The 18,810-nt window shown below is 42.6% G+C and overlaps 1 protein-coding gene across 1 annotated transcript in view; it reads left to right on the top strand.

The window, feature by feature from the left end:
* SMC1B (structural maintenance of chromosomes 1B) overlaps nt 1-18,810 on the top strand; it is a 137,160-nt gene that overhangs the window by 110,267 nt on the left and 8,083 nt on the right. The window contains exons 18-24 of the mRNA XM_044450840.1: nt 425-566; nt 7,759-7,904; nt 10,106-10,259; nt 10,762-10,860; nt 12,532-12,688; nt 13,595-13,749; nt 15,100-15,251. Of these exons, the coding sequence (XP_044306775.1) occupies nt 425-566; nt 7,759-7,904; nt 10,106-10,259; nt 10,762-10,860; nt 12,532-12,688; nt 13,595-13,749; nt 15,100-15,251 (1,005 nt within the window). The remainder of the gene's footprint in view (nt 1-424; nt 567-7,758; nt 7,905-10,105; nt 10,260-10,761; nt 10,861-12,531; nt 12,689-13,594; nt 13,750-15,099; nt 15,252-18,810) is intronic.

The raw sequence follows: 18,810 nt of genomic DNA, 5'->3' as shown, positions 1-18,810 counted from the left end.
GTACAAGAAACGTATTAATCACCACCCTTACTTTAGTGAGTTTCTGTTGCTGTTGTTCTTTTTAAAGGCTCTCCTGTAATTTCAGAAGGTGCTTTTAAGACCTGCACAAGTTTGTGAATGTAACACTTATTATTATTTAAAATATTTTTTAAATCTATACTACTTGCATCAGATGATAGGGTATTTAGAATCTATGCTTTTGATCTTTTTTAATTTACAGTTTATGAAAGAATAAAAATGTCTTTTCTTCCTGATGATTATGGGTGTCTGTTGTGGATTGCTTGTGTGTTGTGAAACTGGTCTTAAGGTTTCAGAAATGTTCCATGTCATGCTTCCTACCTGGAAAAAATGGTAAAGGTTTTATCATTGTTTTTCAGCCTAGGATGGTAACGAAATAACTTTTTGTTATATTGTTTTTGGCTAGATCTGAATTTGAAAACCAAAAAACACGGCTGAGTGTTCAGCTTGACTATATTTGCAGCCTCATACAAATGCAGGTGAAAAAGTGCAACATGCTGAAGGAGAGCTTTTGCAAAGATGAAGCTGATAACATTCTCCTGAAAAAGGTAGCAGTGATTTTACAGCGTCCTGAGATAATATAGAGGTCCTGCAGTGAACCTGCAAGGAGACACTATTCTCCTTCTTTTAAACTTAACATTGATCTAGAAAGACTAATTTTCAAGTGAATGTGAGGGGAAGCGCCCTTTAGACCTCCCTGGCCAGTGTAGGAAGATATAGGCAGGCTGAACAATCTCTTCCAGGGGTGGGGCTTGTGAGTCACATGCAGCTCTTTGAGTTTATTTTGTGGCTTGACACTCACTGCTGTGGGCACCCACAGGTACCCACTTGCCGCTCACCATTAGCCACCACCTGTGGGCACCCACTCACCACTTGCTGCTGCTGCCCAAGGATGATCTCAAACAGCTGCCATTTACTGTATGTGGCTCTTCTTTTGAGCAAGTCTGGCCACCCCTGGTCTATTTTCTACTGCCCAGTTGATGCCTGATACACACATACACACACAGGGGGGCCCCAGTTGATGCCTGATACACACATACACACACGGGGGGGGGGGGGGCGGCGGGGAGAGAATATCAAAGGTTATATGTAAGTAATTTACCTTTCAATTAACTGGCTGGATTGGCATGACACACCTGATCACTCTGACCTGAGGATGTATATTCAAAACAGGGCTGTACGCATCCTACATATACTGCAGGTAGTCACTGGATTGTTTAACCCAGGATAACCCACAGTGTCATTGTTTGATGTATCTTCCAATCAGAGTTTGAGTCACTGAAGATATAACTATGTTCAATCTGACAGCTTGCAGCAAGGTGAGGCAGGACTATTATGTGTAGGCTGTGCTTAGTGTCAGATGTCATAAATGAAAACAAGCATCTTGACTTGCATTTCACTTTATAATTGGTTTAACTGCTACAGCTAATAATTTCAGGTGCTGGATCCGGGATGTAATGTACAAGGAGGAGGTGGGTTGTTCTCTTTTATCCCTTTAAATTCATCCAAAAATCTCAAGGTAGTATACATGGTTCGTCATGCTCTGTGCATCACACATTATGGGTGCTGTGCCTGTGCAGTGCCTGTAGCTGGGAAAGATTCAAAGCTTTAACAGATTTTGGCAGGAACTCCGCATCCCTCTCCCACTATGGTATAAAGGGCAGAGCGCCCGCCATTTTCCCCAGTCTTCTTTCGAACACTGATCACTTTGCCTTGAGCCATTCATTACTCTCTCTTACTCTACTGCATGTTACCTTGTTGATCTTGTTCTTTGATTCTTGTTGCTTTTCTCTTGTTAAGAAATCCCTTCCAAGTTTAAATCCTTACCTTCCCTGTTAGGAGAGTTTTTTCTTCCCCCATTTTTCCCCTTCCCCACCCCACCCCACAAAAAAATTATATCTTTATATCCTTATACTTATCTTTCTGTAGTTCTTCTTTCTATCCATTCTTTCTTCCCGATGGCTCAGCATGCGACTTTTCAAAAGTGCTCAAAGTGTGGGACCAAGATGTCTCTGATGGACCCACACGAGCTATGCCTTCTCTGTCTCAGAAAAGGGCATCGGACTGACAAATGTGGCCACTGTCAGTCGTTCACTAAGCAAGCTCAGAAGAACCGAAAAAATCAGCTAAGGAAGTTCCTTTGGGATCAGACCCTCATTGCCTCTGACAATCTTGCTGCTCAGGCCTCTTCTACAGGCCCACCTATGGTGTCTTCCCTTTGTCCACTATCCGAGGGTGCTGCTTCCAAGGAGACCACTCGTTCCTCCCATTCTTTCTTCCAAAAACAAAAGAAGCGGAAGCACACTGGGCCTGAGGATCTGTCAGCTCCGAAAAAGTCTAAGAAGACTAAAGTTGACAAGGCTGATCACACGCTTGCTCAGGAGCCTCTCAGGGATTCGGGCTCAACTGCCCCATCGGTCACAAGAGCCGCTTCAATTCCGACCCCTTCGGGTCCGACTGCCCACACCATCATGCATGTTACACCACCTGGATCCCCACAAAGGATCTCATTGTTGGCTCTTTCAACTCTGGACCGCTCCGAGGCGGCTCTTTGTGGATTGATGTCAGATGGCAAGATACGGGATTCATCTCCCCACTCTCAACCGGGCCATCCATCGGCACGCTTGCCTACTCCGATGTCATTATTACTAGAGGCATCGCCAAGGCTTCAGCCTCCATCCGACACACATCGCCACCAGCGTGCATCAGGCCAAACATCTAGGAGCTGGGTTCCGATGCTGTATGGAGGATTCAATCTGTTCCAATCCTATCCTTGGGACTACCCGCCTCCATATGGCTACTACTCCATGCCTTTGGTGCACATACATCGTCCTCGTCCGTCCCGGGCAGAAGCACCTTCCACTTCGGTAGCTGAGCTCTCCCGCCCTCCTCTGTCTCCGGCTGGCTCCTCCTCCAGTCATCCATACCAGTACGACTTGGACTTGGAGGACTCAGATCAGGCTTCCACCTCTCCTGATGCCATCATTCTCCTGAGTCATACTCCACATTCAGAGAACTGATGGCTCGCCTTGCAAGGTCGTTGGAGATAGAAGTTGAACATTGGGTGAACCCTAATGAGGACCACTTCTACAACATTGTTCATAAGGAGCAATCATTCACTATCTCCATCCCCTTGATAACAACTCTTCACCAGGCTATGATGGACACTTGGGAGTTTCTGAGCCAGCCGCATCCTACTTCTCAACATTATGGGTCCATGTATAAGGTCAGGGAACAGGACATTCCCTTCCTGCTCAAACACCCGAAACTGAACTCCATAGTTGTCGAGTCATCACAGGGTCAAGATAAGGGGGAGCACTTGACCCTGAGAGACAAGGAGGGCTGCAAGATAGACCTGATGTCGCATCATATCTACACTGCGATGGGATTGGGCTTGCGGATATCTAACTATGAGGCGACGATGGCCAGGTACCAGTACTTTATGATGCAAAGGCTGGAATCTATCACCTTGACCATCCCAGAACAACAATGCAATCTGGCCCGCGTATTTATCCGTGAGTCCATGCAGCTGGCCATACAACAGCTCAATACAGTGCAACATCATGTGGAGTGTGATTCCCGGGCGCTTGTTGGCTCCATCGCTCTATGCCGATATGCATGGCTACGCTCCTGCAATTTCCCGGACGAGACGAAGAGGCGCATCGAAGGCATGCCTTTCGATGGGTCCAGTCTCTTCAACACCCACACGGACCACAAACTCAAGCATATTTATAATGCTTGAGTCACCACTCGGAGGATGGAAATACCGAACCAGAACCAACGTAAGTGGCCACAGTCTCGTTCTTATCGGTAGCAACCCTACCAACAAAACATCTCCCACCAACAGTACCAGCCTTGGCAACAACAGAACCAAAGGCAACCTGCCGCCCACTTCCAACAGGGCCGTCTCCATCAGACTAACGACAAGCGACAGCATTGATGGGACATGTGGACTGATCTTCTCTCTCTCCACCCACCTTCCCCTCCCCCTTCTGGGGACCAGCTGCAAGGCTGACTCCCCATTTGGGAGTTCATCACATCTGATAAGTGGGTACTTTTAATCATTGAGCACGGATATAAAATTGAGTTTGATACCATTCCCCCTTCGGGATCGATGCATTCTACTTCTCCACTGACGGACCTTCAAGACGAAGTCTCCCAGCTACTTCGTAAAGGGGCAGTTTGCCAGCTTTCTCACTCAGAGGGGCTCCACAGTTTCTACTCAAAATATTTTACCGTCCCAAAATGGGACGGTGGTCTAACGTCTGATACTTGATCTACATGGTGTTAACAAGTTCATCAAGACTAAGAAATTTCAGATGACCACCCTTCAGAATATCCTTCCATTGCTTAGGAGAGAAGATTGGTTCGCTTCTCTGGACTTAAAGGATGCGTATTTCCATATCAGCATTCATCCATCACATAGGTGGCTGCTCCGATTCACTGTTGGTTCTGACCTGTTTGAGTATAATGTTCTCCCATTTGGACGCGCTACTGCTTCACGAGTCTTCACGAAGTGCATGGCCCCCGTTTGTGTCCACCTCAGGCTACAAGGTGCCCAGATTTATCCCTACCTGGATGTCTTGATTGTCTCCTCATCAAGAGAGAGCTTGCTTTCAGCCATCAATAACACATGTAGACTCTTAGATGAACTCGGACTCTGTATTAATATTGAAAAATCCTGCCTCATTCCCTCACAGGTCATCGACTTTATCGGAGCACGCCTCAACTCGATCCAAGCCAGAGCATTTCTGCCACAAGCTCGAATGGACAAGCTTCAGTCATTGATTCATTGCATCTCCAATGGCCAACCTACACCTGTGCATTCCATCCAGAAGTTGCTCAGACACATGGCCTCCATAGTCGCTGTAGTGCCCAATGTCAGACTTCGAATGCAACCCCTGCAACTCTGGTTCAATCGCCTCTTCCATCCTCAGCACGACTCTCCAAATCGTCTCTTGCTTCCACCTGCTTTCATCCTCTGACTTGGTGGATGATCAAAGACAACCTCATCACAGGGGTCTCCTTTCACCAGCCACAACTGATGGTGACCTTATACACTGATGCCTCCCTTGTGGGGTGGGGAGCACATTGTGCCAATCTCCATACTCAAGGCACCTGGCATGGTCGCAAGAAGTCCAGACACATCAATTATTCAGGGTTTCTAGCAGCTCTCTGGTCTTTCAAGTTGATTCTTTGGGACCGAGTAGTTCAAATAGCCTCAGACAATGTTGCAACTGTCTTTTACATCAACAAGCAGGGCAGCACAAAATCGGTACCATTGGCACATCTCGCCCTGCACATAAGGGACTGGTGTATCCCCAGGGGGATTACTCCACTAGCGGTTCATTTCGCTGGTGTAGACAACGAAGAAGCGGATGCCCTCAGCAGACAGATGTCGACAACTCACGAGTGGGAGTTGGACTGACAGATTTGCAACCACATTTTCCAATGCTGGAGCACCCTAGGCATAGATCTATTCGCCACAGCGGACAATGCAATTTGCATGAACTATTGCTCACAGGCAGGCATCGGCCTGAATTCACTGGGAGACACTCTGACGGTGAACTGGGCAAATATGTTTTTCTATGCGATTCTGCTCATCATGAAAACTCTGGCCAAAATTGTTCAAAGCCCAGGGAATTCTCATAACATCTTGGTGGCCATGCCAACCCTGGTTTCCCATCATTCTCAGTCTCTCCAAGAAAACTTTTTTCCGTCTCCCCCAGGTCCCTCATCTCCTTACTCAGGAAAACAGGGCGATTCCCCATCTGGACAACTCTCTGAATCTCACCACTTGGCTTATTCAGTTACTGTCGCTTCTTCCTCTTCCTCGGTACCGACAACTTCATCAAACCCAACTATTCCTACATGATCCTCGGTACTGACAAGATCTTCGATACCGACAGGACTCTTCGATCCTGTTTTGGATTTGAGCATCCTTCACCCAGACATACAATTTATTCTCCAAGCTGCTCTATGACCAATGACCCGTCGCTCCTACAAAGCTAAATGGAGACGTTTTACCTCCTTTGCGGCAACCAATCAATTTCTGCCACACTCAGCCTCAATTGACAATATTTTACTCTTCTTGTTATCTCTACACAAGCATGGACTTAAACCTTCTTCTATTAAAGTTTACATTGCTGCAATTTCTCACTTCCATGGTCTCATATCCGGCTCCTCCATCTTCTCACACGTTCTCGTCTGCCCTTTCCTGAAAGGATTACAAAATCTCCAACCTCTAGTTTGTTCAGTGGTACCAACATGGAGTCTCTCCGTGGTTTTGCAGGCTCTTACCAAAGCTCCTTTTGAAACTTTGACTACCACTGACTTACGCTTGTTGTCTTGGAAAACAGCTTTTCTTGTCGCCTTCACTTCAGCTAGGAGGGAGAGTGAGCTGTGTGCTCTTCATATTGACCCTCCTTACCTCAACTTTCATAAGGAGAAGGTCGTTCTCCGGACTGATCCTGCTTTCCTTCCTAAAGTTGCTACGCCTTTTCATATCAATCAGGATATCGTTCTGGCAGCCTTCTTCCCCTCACTGTTGACACTGATAGAAAAATCTCTCCATTCACTCAGTGTAGGTCACTGCCTGGCTTTCTATCGATCCCATATGGAGAACTTCAGGAAAACCAAACGCCTTTTCATTAAATACTCAGAACATGATAAGGGCTTGGCTGTTTCCTCCCAGAGGCTCTCCAGATGGATTGTTCAGACCATTGAATTGGCATACAACCTGTCAAAACTAGAACTTCCTGTCATACTCAGGGATCATTCTACTAGAGCTGTGGCAGCCTCTTCGGCTTTTTCTGTGGGCATTCCATTGCCTGACATCTGCAAGGCGGCAACCTGGACAACCCCTTGCATGTTTACTAGACACTGTAGACTTGATGTCCATGCCAGACAGGACTGCTCCTTCAGTCGTGCCGTCCTTTCTTCAATTCTTCACTGACGACACCGTCCCACCTCCAGGATTGGTAAGCTTACTAGTCACCCATAATGTGTGATGCAGAGACCACAATGAAGAAAGGCAGGTTGCTTACCTGTAACTGTTGTTCTTTGAGTGGTCATCTGTGCATTCACACAACCCACCCGCCAGCCCCACTCAGTGTTGGTGACTGGGTTTGTAAAGGCTTTTGCCTTCTAATACACCCATGGAATATATTATTCTCATTCTATTAGTATGTTTTTCTTTAATTCCATCCACTAGTGTCTCCTGACACTGACCGGTCATCCATTAGAGAGCAATTGGACGGTCTTCATTAGACTTGGGGAAATGGCAGGCACTCCACCCTTTATACCATAGTGGGGTAGGGGTGTAGAGTTCCCACCAAAATCCATTAAAGCTTTGAATCTTTCCCAGCTACAGGCACTGTGCAGGCGCAACACCCATAATGTGTGATGCACAGATGACCACTCGAAGAACAGCAGTTCCAGGTAAACAACCTGCCTTTCTTAGCCTTCCTTGCTACAACCCTCTGAGGTAGCATAGGTTGAATGTATATGACCAGCCCAATGAACTTTGTTCCTAAAGAAGAATTTTAGTCTCGCTGTCCCTGGGCTGATACACTTTCTGCTATACATAAAGAAATATATTCTGTACAAACAGAAATCTTTTATTTCATAATGGTTACTATGAATAAGTATTGACATTTTTCTTTAAATAATGGTAAGAGTCTGTTTTATTAAAAAAATCAGCAGATTTTATTTTAAATGACAAATATTCTTCTTGCCTAGGATGAGGATAATTTTTTACAAATGGTAGAGGAAATTACGGAAGAACTGCAGCAGCTTGGATATAAGGAGAATATTAATAAGACTGATATCAAAGAAGCACAAAATAAAGCTGAAGAATCAAGAAAGACATTCTTAACCATAAATAGGTAATGCTGTATCTAGAAAAAAGAAATAAGAAAATTGAAAAAAAAGATATTTAAAATCATGCACATGCATCTAGATATTCTTTTTCAGTTTACAAGAGCATTTAAGTCCTCCGGTGAAAGCATATGGAAAATACTTAAGGAAAAATAATGATTTTATAACTTATGGGAATATGATTGATCAACAAGGATGAGTCAAAACTTGGCAACAACTAAAAGATGAAAGAAAAATATACAATGGTTTGTTTATCTCCAACTGGTTTCAAGATTTAAAGGGGAAAGAGATTTGACAGATTTTGAAAAGTTGATTAATAACAGAATGATAATCTATTAGGAAGACTTTACAAACAGTTACTACAGTAAGACACTGAATATCAACAATAAATGTATGCCAATTTGGAAGCAAAATCTTGGAGAAGAAATATCACCTTGTCAATGGGAAGCTTTATGGAAGGAAGACATTACAATCACAGCTAGCCAAGCACTAAGAGAAAATTGGTATAAAATGTTTTACCAGTGGTATATTACTCCAAAAGAAGTAGAAAAAAATAGATAAGAACTACACTGGAAAATGCTGGAAATGTAACAGGGTGGATGGAACTTTCTACCATATGTGGTGGACTTGTGAAATAATTAAAAGATTTTGGAAATTGATACATGCAGAATAAGAACCTTTAAAATTAAGTTTCCTATGAGTCCTAAGAATATGCTTTTGAATATAATGCCAGATGCTTTTTCAAAGAGAGTCAGTTATTTAAATATAGGAGAACTGCAGCAAGAATTATGATTGCTTCTAATGGGAATCACTAGAATCCCCAAGAATTGAAGAATGGAAAAATAAGTTGGCTGAATACACAGTGATTGCAAAATCAAGTAATTATGTAAATACAAGACTGGTTGAAAATCTTAATGACGCATGGAAATTCTATTATACCAACACAACTACTGGAATATAAATGGGAGCTCTTTAAAAAGGACTCAAGGATTTATAATTGATTTAAAGTGATTGGAAAATTTGTCGGTATACAGAATAATAATTCCCCTTTTTCTGAACTTTCATAGAGTACCAAATGATAGAAAGATATTTCCAGTCTCTTTGAAATTTGTTGGCTTGAATGTATTGGTTATATTTGTTCGAAATTCCTTGGTAACTTTATTTTACTTATACACACACATACATACTTTTCATCTTTCTGTATACTATTTATGTTAAGAAAATAATAAAACTAATACTAAGAAAGAGCATTTAAGTTTAGCATTTTATACAATGTAGTGATTGGGTGAGTGATGGCAAAGGCTGAGATCCAGAGGACTGTAACAGTAAGGCTGGAGGAGAACATCAAACCCTCCTTGTTCCATCACATCTGTGTGCAGGATCACACTCATACTTTGAGGATAACAAAATACAGGCAGCAACTGTGCTCAAGGCACTTTAACAAAAGGAATGGTGTCTGGTAGTGCATCCATACCAGATGGATTCATTGCAGTGTACTGCAGATGCTTAGAGGAAAAACTAATATTACCACTCCAACAAGTAATGAATGAAATTAAAGAAGAAAAACTATTACCACCAACATCACAGGGAGCCCACATAACACGGATATACAAAGAAGGCAATGACTCCACCTTCCATATTCTTACCAACCTATTTCATTATTAAGTGTGGATTACTAACTTTGTAATGGCAGAAAGACAGATAGAAAAGCATATTCATGCAGATCAACCTGGATTCATCCCAACAAAGACTTTTGAAAGTACTTAATGCAATTGAATTGGTCAAGAAGTAGAAGAAAGTGGCATTTATTTTTCTAGATGAGGAATAGGCTTTTAACACCATATCTTAGCCCTATTTATAAAAATTCTTCACTATCTGGACCTGTGGTTCAGGTTTTATGAATTGGATTCAAGCAATTTATACTAAACAACATGCTAAGATTTTAATTAACTTAAGCGCTGATATTTGGAAGGAAAGTGCTGGAGTGCTAGAAAGAGTTGAGATATATGCTGTATTAATTTTGGGCAAAGGACTTGCATGGTTCAAAAGTACTTTGAGATTACTATTATCTCTACTGATGTAAAAAGCTTTTCAAGCCAGGTATTCAGCCTAAATGAGCAATATGCTAACATTTGTCTGCCAAATGATTTTCCTCCTTTTGATAGCTGAAATACTAATGGCATACTTTTGCCGTTCTTTTTCCTGGCAGGGAGTTGGTAACATTACAGAAGGATGCTGTAGCAATTGAGACCTTGTTGGAACAGAAAAAAATGGAAAGGCATAATAAGCTTCTTGATTGCAAACTTCAGGACCTAAGGATAAACTTTCTGTTGGGATCTTTAGATGACATTAGTGAAATAAAGGTATATGAGCACATTATGTGGCATTGTTATTTAAGGTAGTTGTAAGCTACAGCAGCATGTGCATAAACATGTGAACCTAAGTAAAAATTTATTCCATGCAGTGTATCAAATTTTTAAGAATCAGTGCTACAGTTGCATATTGACAGCACACACAGACAAAACTGGCATTGCAAGAACATAATGTTTTGCTGTTCAAATGTTAAGAATGTAAAGCAGAATTCTTCAGGCTGAGGAGAATACAACAGCTGATAATGCCTGTCCCTCAAAAAGGTGGAAAGTACAGAAAGATACTCATGAATATGGAACCAAATAAACTTGACACTGCTGGTTTTCAAAAGAAGTGATAGAAAAATTAAGAAACATAAATTAGAGAAATTAAATATAATAAGAAGAATGGAATAGAAGGGAGAAAACAAACGCTGATGCTGGTTTGTTTTTGTAACTATTGCATAATATTAACTTTGATAGTTTTTCATATTTTTAATTGGGCTATTTGTTACAGCTGGGTCCTGATACTGAAAGTAGTGAAGCGACAACTGGTATTTTTGAAAGAGAACAGGCAATTAAAATAGACTATAGCAGCCTTGGAGAAGAACTAAAGGTAATAAAATATACTGTGGTTTCCATTTATAACACTATACCAAAGCACATTTTCTTCAGCTTGATTTTTGAGAAAGATTTGACTTCAGTTTGCAAGTATAGATTAATACCAGCCAAGTCTGCTGTTGTAATTTAGATTTTGAGCTATACTATTGCAATATAAGTTCTCTTACTAATTCAGTTTTACTTTGTACAAATATTTTTCCTGAATACTGCAATAAAAATGTATAGCTTGCTCCCTTCTTAGACTTTAATACAAAGAACATGGCCATTAATTGAGAGATCATAGTTAATGATCACAGGGAGTGTTAACCCTTTTCCCCATGATGCAACCTTGATAAAAAATCTCCCCTCTGCACCCCCCTGATCTGTTGGTCCCAGGGGGGCACTTTCATAGGTGCCAGTGGAAGGTTCCTTCCTAGAGCCAATAGCTTCTTCAGGGAGTGGGGTGGCTTTCATTAGGGCTCTAGCACAGGGGAAGAGTTTGAAACCACCCTCCAGTCCTGACCTTGACTGGGGGTCCCAGCAGTGCTCATTTATTTTTTTCAAAGATAGATGCATTAATTTGCAGTCATATAATTAATTTCATATCTACTTTGCCTCTCATTCCAAGTGTGAGCATTTGTATGATGCAGAGTACCCAGTAAAACATGGATAATGAAACTATTGAGGCTCAGCTTCTCAGACATTCCAATGGTACTTATGATTGAGCTGCTTACATATGGTATGTCCAGAGCAGCTGGTACTCAAAGGTGGTGTTCCTGGAAATGAAAAGTATGTTGCATAGTCATTAGTAGTGCAGCTGACTGTTGTGATTTGGTGCACTTCTAATCACTTCATGAACAATTTAATTCTTCATTAATTCTGCATTACTAAAATACGTATTATAATTATATACAGTATTGATGCAATTGTGGTTGAGCTGTATCAAGTTTGTGCCATTTCATTTTGCTTAAAAACCAAATTCTACACCTTTACCCCAAGAGGCTTCAGTTGCAGTTATAAGCCAGCAGTCCCGCAACTGGAGTATTGTGCTCAGTTTTGGGCCCCTCATTACAGAAAGGATATAGCCAGGTTAGAGTCAGTGCAGTGTAGGGCCACAAGGTTGGTGGCCTGTTTGCAGGGGATGGGGTATGAGGCAAGACTGAGGGAACTGGGTCTCTCTAGCCCGGTGCAGAGGAGACTCAGAGGGGATATGTTGGCAACATACAGGTATGTGAGGGGATGTCACATGGAGATGGGTAGAGACCTGTTCTCCCCTGCAGAGAAAGGCAGGACGTGCTCCAACAGAGCAAAGCTCAGGGAGCCAAGGTTCCATTTGGATGCCAGGAAGCATTTCCTGACAGTTAGGACCCCGAGGGTGTGGAATGGGCTTCTGTGAGAGGTCGTTGAGGCCCCATCGGTGCGGGTGTTCAAGGATAGGCTGGATGTGCACATGGTGGGCATGTCATGAGCGGAGCCGGCTGGTGCCGGAGGTCAGACTAGATGGCCCGGGAGGGCCCTTCTGACTCGCTCTGTTTCTATGTTTCTAATGGGAGCAATTCAAACATTATAAACTCTAAAAAGGTGCTCTAGCATGGACTTTATCCCCCTTTCATTCATGTTGAAACTTTAGGGCATTCTTTAATGTTCCAAAGGGGTTTTTATCATTCATCCTTTCATTTGCAACTAGGGCTTACATTCTGACAAAGAGTTTGAGGCTCACCTAGAACAACTTCAGCAGGAAGTAGCATCCAAAGAAAATGTTCTGTGTAGAACACCAGCTCCAAATCTGAAAGCTGTAGAAAGATTACAAATGGTTACAGGCAGATTCCAAGAATCAGTGGATGGTAATATTGAGCCTTTCTAATTAATGTAGTTTGAGAATTGTAGGAGTTCATTTTGTACAGATATTTCACATTGTTATGATTTGCCAGATGGGGGGGCCTTTTGCCTGTCAGTAGACAATTTCTGCTATTAAGCCCAGTTCCTCCAAATAGGTGATGGACTTAAATTCACTCAGGTCATTGTATATGATTACATGTGCTTGGATGCACTCACAGCTGCCTGAGCACTTCAGGATATACCTGAAGCCCAGTTTATCCTTTTACTGCAAATGCTGTCTCAATAGTTTCAATTTCAGTGCCAGTTTGTTGGTGACATAATAAAACATGTTCTGGACACATGTTTCAGCACTGTGTGGCATTCAATCTATTTAAAAAAACCATTGATTGTGACTGTAAATAGGTCTAAAATGTCATTGCCTGAATCCATCCTTTTTGCAAAGATACTCATTTTCCTTTCCTTTCCACTTTATTGCTTGATTAATATAGAAAATTGGGTATGTTGATACCAAAGAGAGAAAATGCACATGTTAAACCCAGTGTTCCTTTCTGAGGAACAGATGCCTGCAAGACTTTATTCTGTTATCTTGGAAGAAACTAACATTTTCCATAGCTCAAAAACTAGAATTGTCAGCTTAGGTTTGTTTTTCCCTCAAGCATTTCAGTTTTTCCACAAAGACTAATAGGTCAATTGTCCTGTAAGTTTCAGTGGAATTTGATTTCAGATTTCTCTGTAAGCTCTGTACGGACTTGTGAAAAAGTGCAAGAACCTGGCCTTTCAACTATAAGGTTTCTTTGTGATAATTGCTGTTTTTGTTTGTCCATTAAGTTACGGTGGGAAAAGAGAATATTAACTCTAATACTTTACTATTGCTGAATTCTATTAAAATGAGCTTAATTGTCCTTTCATAGCATTTGAGGCCTGTAGGAGGGAAGCCAGATTATGTAGGCAAGAATTTGAGAAAGTGAAAAATTTGAGATACGACTTGTTCAGTCAGTGTTTTGAACATGTGTCAGTAGCTATTGATCAGATCTACAAGAAGCTCTGCAGAAACAGTAGTGCTCAGGTTTGTAGCTTTTCAGTCATTTCATTGAAATTAATATCAACAGTACAGATTCATACCTAAGTTATTTATTTGTTCATTTGCAGTATTTCTGTGATCACCCATAACCAGAATTCTTTGGGCAGCATGCATAAAATGTTGAGATACAGTATTAATTGCACAGTATGATTTACAATTATACTGTGAAGGACATAACAAAGTTAAGCAAAAACAAACAGATATATGTTAGAAGTTTTAAAAGCATCATCATTTAATCAGCATCCATTAAAAAGTCCCTAAACTCCCCCCACCCCCACTCCCCAAAAAAATCCTCTGAAAGAACATAAAGGTATTATCAGGCTGAAGAAGAGGCAAAGTAGGCACCAATTGAGCCTTTCTGAAGAGGGAAATTCAGCAAGGAACGGGCACCATCACAGGAAAGAAACCTCTCCTTCTTAGCCACCTGTGGAATCTTGCAGAAGGGCTTTACAATTTTAGTAGGGGTATATGGGAAGACGTGCTCTAGTACATCAGAAATATAAGAAATTACTGTGCTTACCTTTTAAAAGAACAGAAACTATGTTCCTAATTAAAAATAAAGTGATTGGAAATCAGTAAAATCCAGACCTTCTGCCTTCTTCACTTTGAAACTGGGGAAAATGACAGAATGAAAAAAATGGTGATTAATTTACCTATGAAACTATAGGAGGCTCCACAGCAGAGGGGAGTTTTTTCTTTATGTGTGTAAGTACTTGTGTGATCACCATTTGCCCTGCTTAGCATTGAAATGCTGCATAGAATTAAAGTATCAAAAGTCCATCAGTTGACATGGTAAATCAAGGAGCACATTAATCCCTTGAGCTGTTTTTCAAGGTTTTCCAGTCTGAACTGAAGCTGCATGTTAAAACCTCATCCTCCCACGTACCACTTCTCTGTAAAATCACCCTTGCTGGCTTACTTTGCAAAGGAGAAGCATTGTCCAGAGTGTCAAAATGTTATGGAACTTGTTAATATACGAAATGGTTCAGTTAAAATCTCTGGTGTTCTAGACTAGTTATGTCTCAAACTTTATACTTATTAGACTGAAGGTGCTGTTTTGTAACCAAAATTACACTGGAAGTTTTTCTGCTGGGTATCACTATTCAATCCGAATCCAGTGTTAGAAAATTCCTTTTCACTTTTAGACATGCCTTCTTTTAAAGAATGTGATCTTGCTTGTTTGTATTTGGGACTTAGAAGTGTCTGCTTTTTTCCAAGAAAGAATTTAAGTAGCATTGATTAAAAACAATGCATTTTATCATTCATTATAGCTGAAAGTATAAAGCTAATGTGCTGTTTCGTTATTAGCTGAATAAAGAAGCATGTGTGTTTCAGGCATTTCTTAGTCCTGAGAATGCTGAGGAACCTTACTTGGAAGGTATCGGATATAACTGTGTAGCTCCTGGGAAGCGATTTATGCCAATGGATAACCTGTCTGGTGGTGAAAAGACTGTAGCTGCTTTGGCTCTTGTGTTTGCAATACACAGGTACTAAGCATGCGGTTTTGCTGATGCGTTATGCTCTACTATCTGAAAAGGAATGAAATGGCATGTGATTAATATTCATCATATTTCTCTTCCATCTTGCATATTGGCAGAATGATGAACTCAGCATTTCATGAGAAACAAGGAATATCTTCCCATTACTCTAGTTGTATTCACACACAGTTAGATACTTCTATAGATGTTACTCAGGCACATCTTAGCATTTATTCCCCTGTCAAGAACAAGAATGCATAATGCTGCCCTCTATGTGACCCAACCCACCAAACAAGAAGATCATGTTCAATGAGGAATGTTCCACAAGTGGCTTCCACACTAACTAGCTTGATCAAATTGCCATCCTTCATTCACCAGCCTTTTACAGGAAATGGAAAACTATGGCTGCATTCAGACAAAATAAGAAGCCGTGGTGTTCTTTGTTTTTGTTTTTACCATAATTATTCTGCCACATTGTCTAAATCCAGTCATGGTATTCCATCATGATAAATCTGGTTCTCCTTTGTGGTATCTGGGCCTCACACATATGGGCTCTGTGCCTGCTCAGGGCCCGTTTTTTGGGAAGATTTTATTGGCTAAACTCATTTTGACAGGAGCCCTGCCCCTAGTATATATAGGAGGGGCTCCTGCCATTTTCTCCAGTTCTTTTCCAACCGCCATTTTGGAAGCCTTGGGTCTCTTCCTAGCATATCTCCTGTTACCACAGAATTCCTTCTAGAAACTTCTGTTGTTCTCTTATTCTATAATTCATTCTATCTGCTTACTTTCCTTACTTGTTTCTTGAAACTCAACTTTTATCCAAACCCCTCTGCTTCTATCACCCTCTCTCTTTTGGATCTTCCCCTGAACTATCTGTACCTTTCTTCTTCTTTTCTCTCTCCTAATGGTGCACAAGGATGCTTTTAGGAAATGTGTGCAGTGTGGCACACAGATGCCCTTGATTGATGGGCATTCCTTATGCCTATTTTGTTTAGGCAAAGAACACTGCATCAACTTCTGGCCTCATTGTCAGGGTGTTCATGTGGCAGGCTCAGAAAAACTGAGAGGGCCAGCTGAAGTCAGCGATGTGGAGCCCCACCCTTATGGCCACTGACTTGATCATGCAGGTGCTGTCAGAGTGTCCTTCAGCCTCATGGGTTACTCCTGCTTCTCACTCTTCATTGGCAGCTGCAGGGGCTCTATCAGCCACTCCAACTGTGCCATCCAAGGCTGGGCATGCACCCAAAAAAAGAGGGTGAAGAAGAGGACCAAGAAGGCCCATAAAATGGTGGATGCAGAGGAAATAGTAGCAAAGAAGGGCAAGGACATGCCCAAGAAATGGGCCCAGTGCCATTCACCATTGGCATCATCTGCACAGGTGTGTACACCTGTCCCCACTGATGGTTCCAGCTGTGGTTCCTGTGCCAGTTCCTGCAGTGGTCCCTCCATAATGGTCAATGGCATAGGCTGAACCAGTCACAACACTCTCCTTCTCCAAAGAAGAACTATGGGATGCACCACCCTGTACTCCAGCCAGCCCACCACTACTCTCTCTGCCAAGGCTGCTGTACTCCACAAACTGGGAGCAGCAGTCCTCAATGCTGCCACCAAGGCCATCCACCTGGCCCTTGTATGGCACTTTATCATGAGTGCCATCGTGCAATTCCAGCTGTTGGCCAAGGGAATGGTGCAGGTGTCCGCTGCTGACCCAGAACCAGGAGTCCTACTGGGTGCTGCTGCCACCAGCAGACCTCTATTACCACAGCCATCCTTGTGAGTAGAAGCTCAAGGATCCATGGTATTTCAGTACCATTGATTGTCTGGAGGAACTGTGGGCATCGCCTGTCTATGATGACATCTTCAGGCAATTAAGATATCAGTTCATTTTAGTGCAAGATCCAGGATCCTGAAGAACTGTGGAGGTTCTCCAAACAGGTCCTCAATGGTGACGTTGCTTTGGCTGGACATCCAACTACCACCAGTGGACCCAGACTATGAGGCTGTTCAGACAGAGGATGCAGTGCTGGTGGCCATTCCATTCCTTCCGATACTCTCCCTGTCCATGAAGGAAATGAAGAATGCTCTGACTCAACTACAACCAACATTCCAGTGTTCGGAGAGCCTGTACCAGGTCCAAGAGAGGGATAGCCTGATTTAACTTGGTGGCCGAATCACTCATTGTAGAGTCAGTTCAAGGTCAGATGCAGGGAGAGCACTCCACCCCAGTGCATCAAGAAGGATACCATTTCGACACAATAGTGAGGAGGGTCTATGTGGCAATGGGACTGGGTCATCACATATCAAACTACAAAGCCACCATTGGGTATCTACCAAGTTTTTATGTAGGGGAAGATGAATGCCCTAGCTGAGTTCCTACCAGAGCAACATCACAAACTGGCTAGGCTGTTCTGGGCAGAGACTCTCAGGCTATCAAGACAAGTGTTAACAAACTAACACTACATACCACCATGTTAACTGCAACTCCAGAGCTTTTGTTGATGCAGTGGCAGTCTAGCAGAATGTGTGGTTTTGGGCACTGAGCCTATCAGAGACACAGTAAAGGATTGAAGAAATGCCCTTTGACAGCAAGGGCTTCTTCAGTGTCTGGATGCAAGAGAAGGCCAGGGCTGCAGTGAGGAAAATGGGCTTCATGCCCTCACAGCCATCGAGGGCACATAATTGGCCTTGAGGCCCATCCTCATTTCATTCTCAGGGCTAATACAATCAGCCCACATGCCAGCACCAACCAGAGAGAGCATACCAGTTATCTTGAGCTCTTCACAGTTCCGCTTTCCAGCTCCTCCTCAAAGACAGACATGCTCAGGTCACCTCTGACAACGCTACAGTGGTGTTCTACATGAACAAACAAGGAGGCATGCAGTTTGCATTCCTAACCCATCTCACGCTGCAGAACTGGATCTGGTGTATAGAACAGGACATTGTCATCATGGCCATCCATTTGACACATCACAGTAGACATCCTGAGAATGCATTTGGACATTCCAAAGCAGCTCTTTGAGAACTGAGGTACCCTGTCTGTAGACTTCATTGCCACACTGACAAATGCAGTGGGTGACACCTTCTGCCCCTGGGCCAGAATCAGCCGGGGTTCAATGGAGGACATGTTCCTGCTCTCCTGGGAAGGAACTTTGTTCTATCTGTTCCTTCTATTCCCGCTGATGACCAGGGTGCTAGCCAGGATCCAGAGAGAGGGCAACTCCTGTATCCTTGTGAGTGAGTAGTAGCCCCAACAGGCATGTGTAGGTGACATTAATTTTACAAAAGTAAATTAGAAGATTACTAGAAGATTGCTTCTAGTTTACAGGACAGAATGTAGCTGGTGAGGTAGAATGTACGGGCAAAGGTAGTCCAAAGGTAATTTAGACCCAAGCCATGAAGGGCTTTAAAAGTATTGGCAGTCAGTGCAAAGACTTTAAAATAGATGACATGTGATCTCATGATGTCTCAGAGACCAGCTTAGCTGCCATATTTTGTGATAGTTGCAGTTTCTGGAATAGGCACAAGGGAAGCCTATGTAGAGCACATTGCAGAAATCCAGCCTAGAAGT

Source organism: Varanus komodoensis, unplaced genomic scaffold (assembly GCF_004798865.1).
Source record: "Varanus komodoensis strain SLA01 unplaced genomic scaffold, ASM479886v1 scaffold69, whole genome shotgun sequence".
NCBI classification, from domain to species: Eukaryota; Metazoa; Chordata; class Lepidosauria; order Squamata; family Varanidae; genus Varanus; species Varanus komodoensis.
The sequence above is the reverse complement of the archived record's forward strand: the minus strand, read 5'-3'. Positions and strand labels throughout refer to the sequence as shown.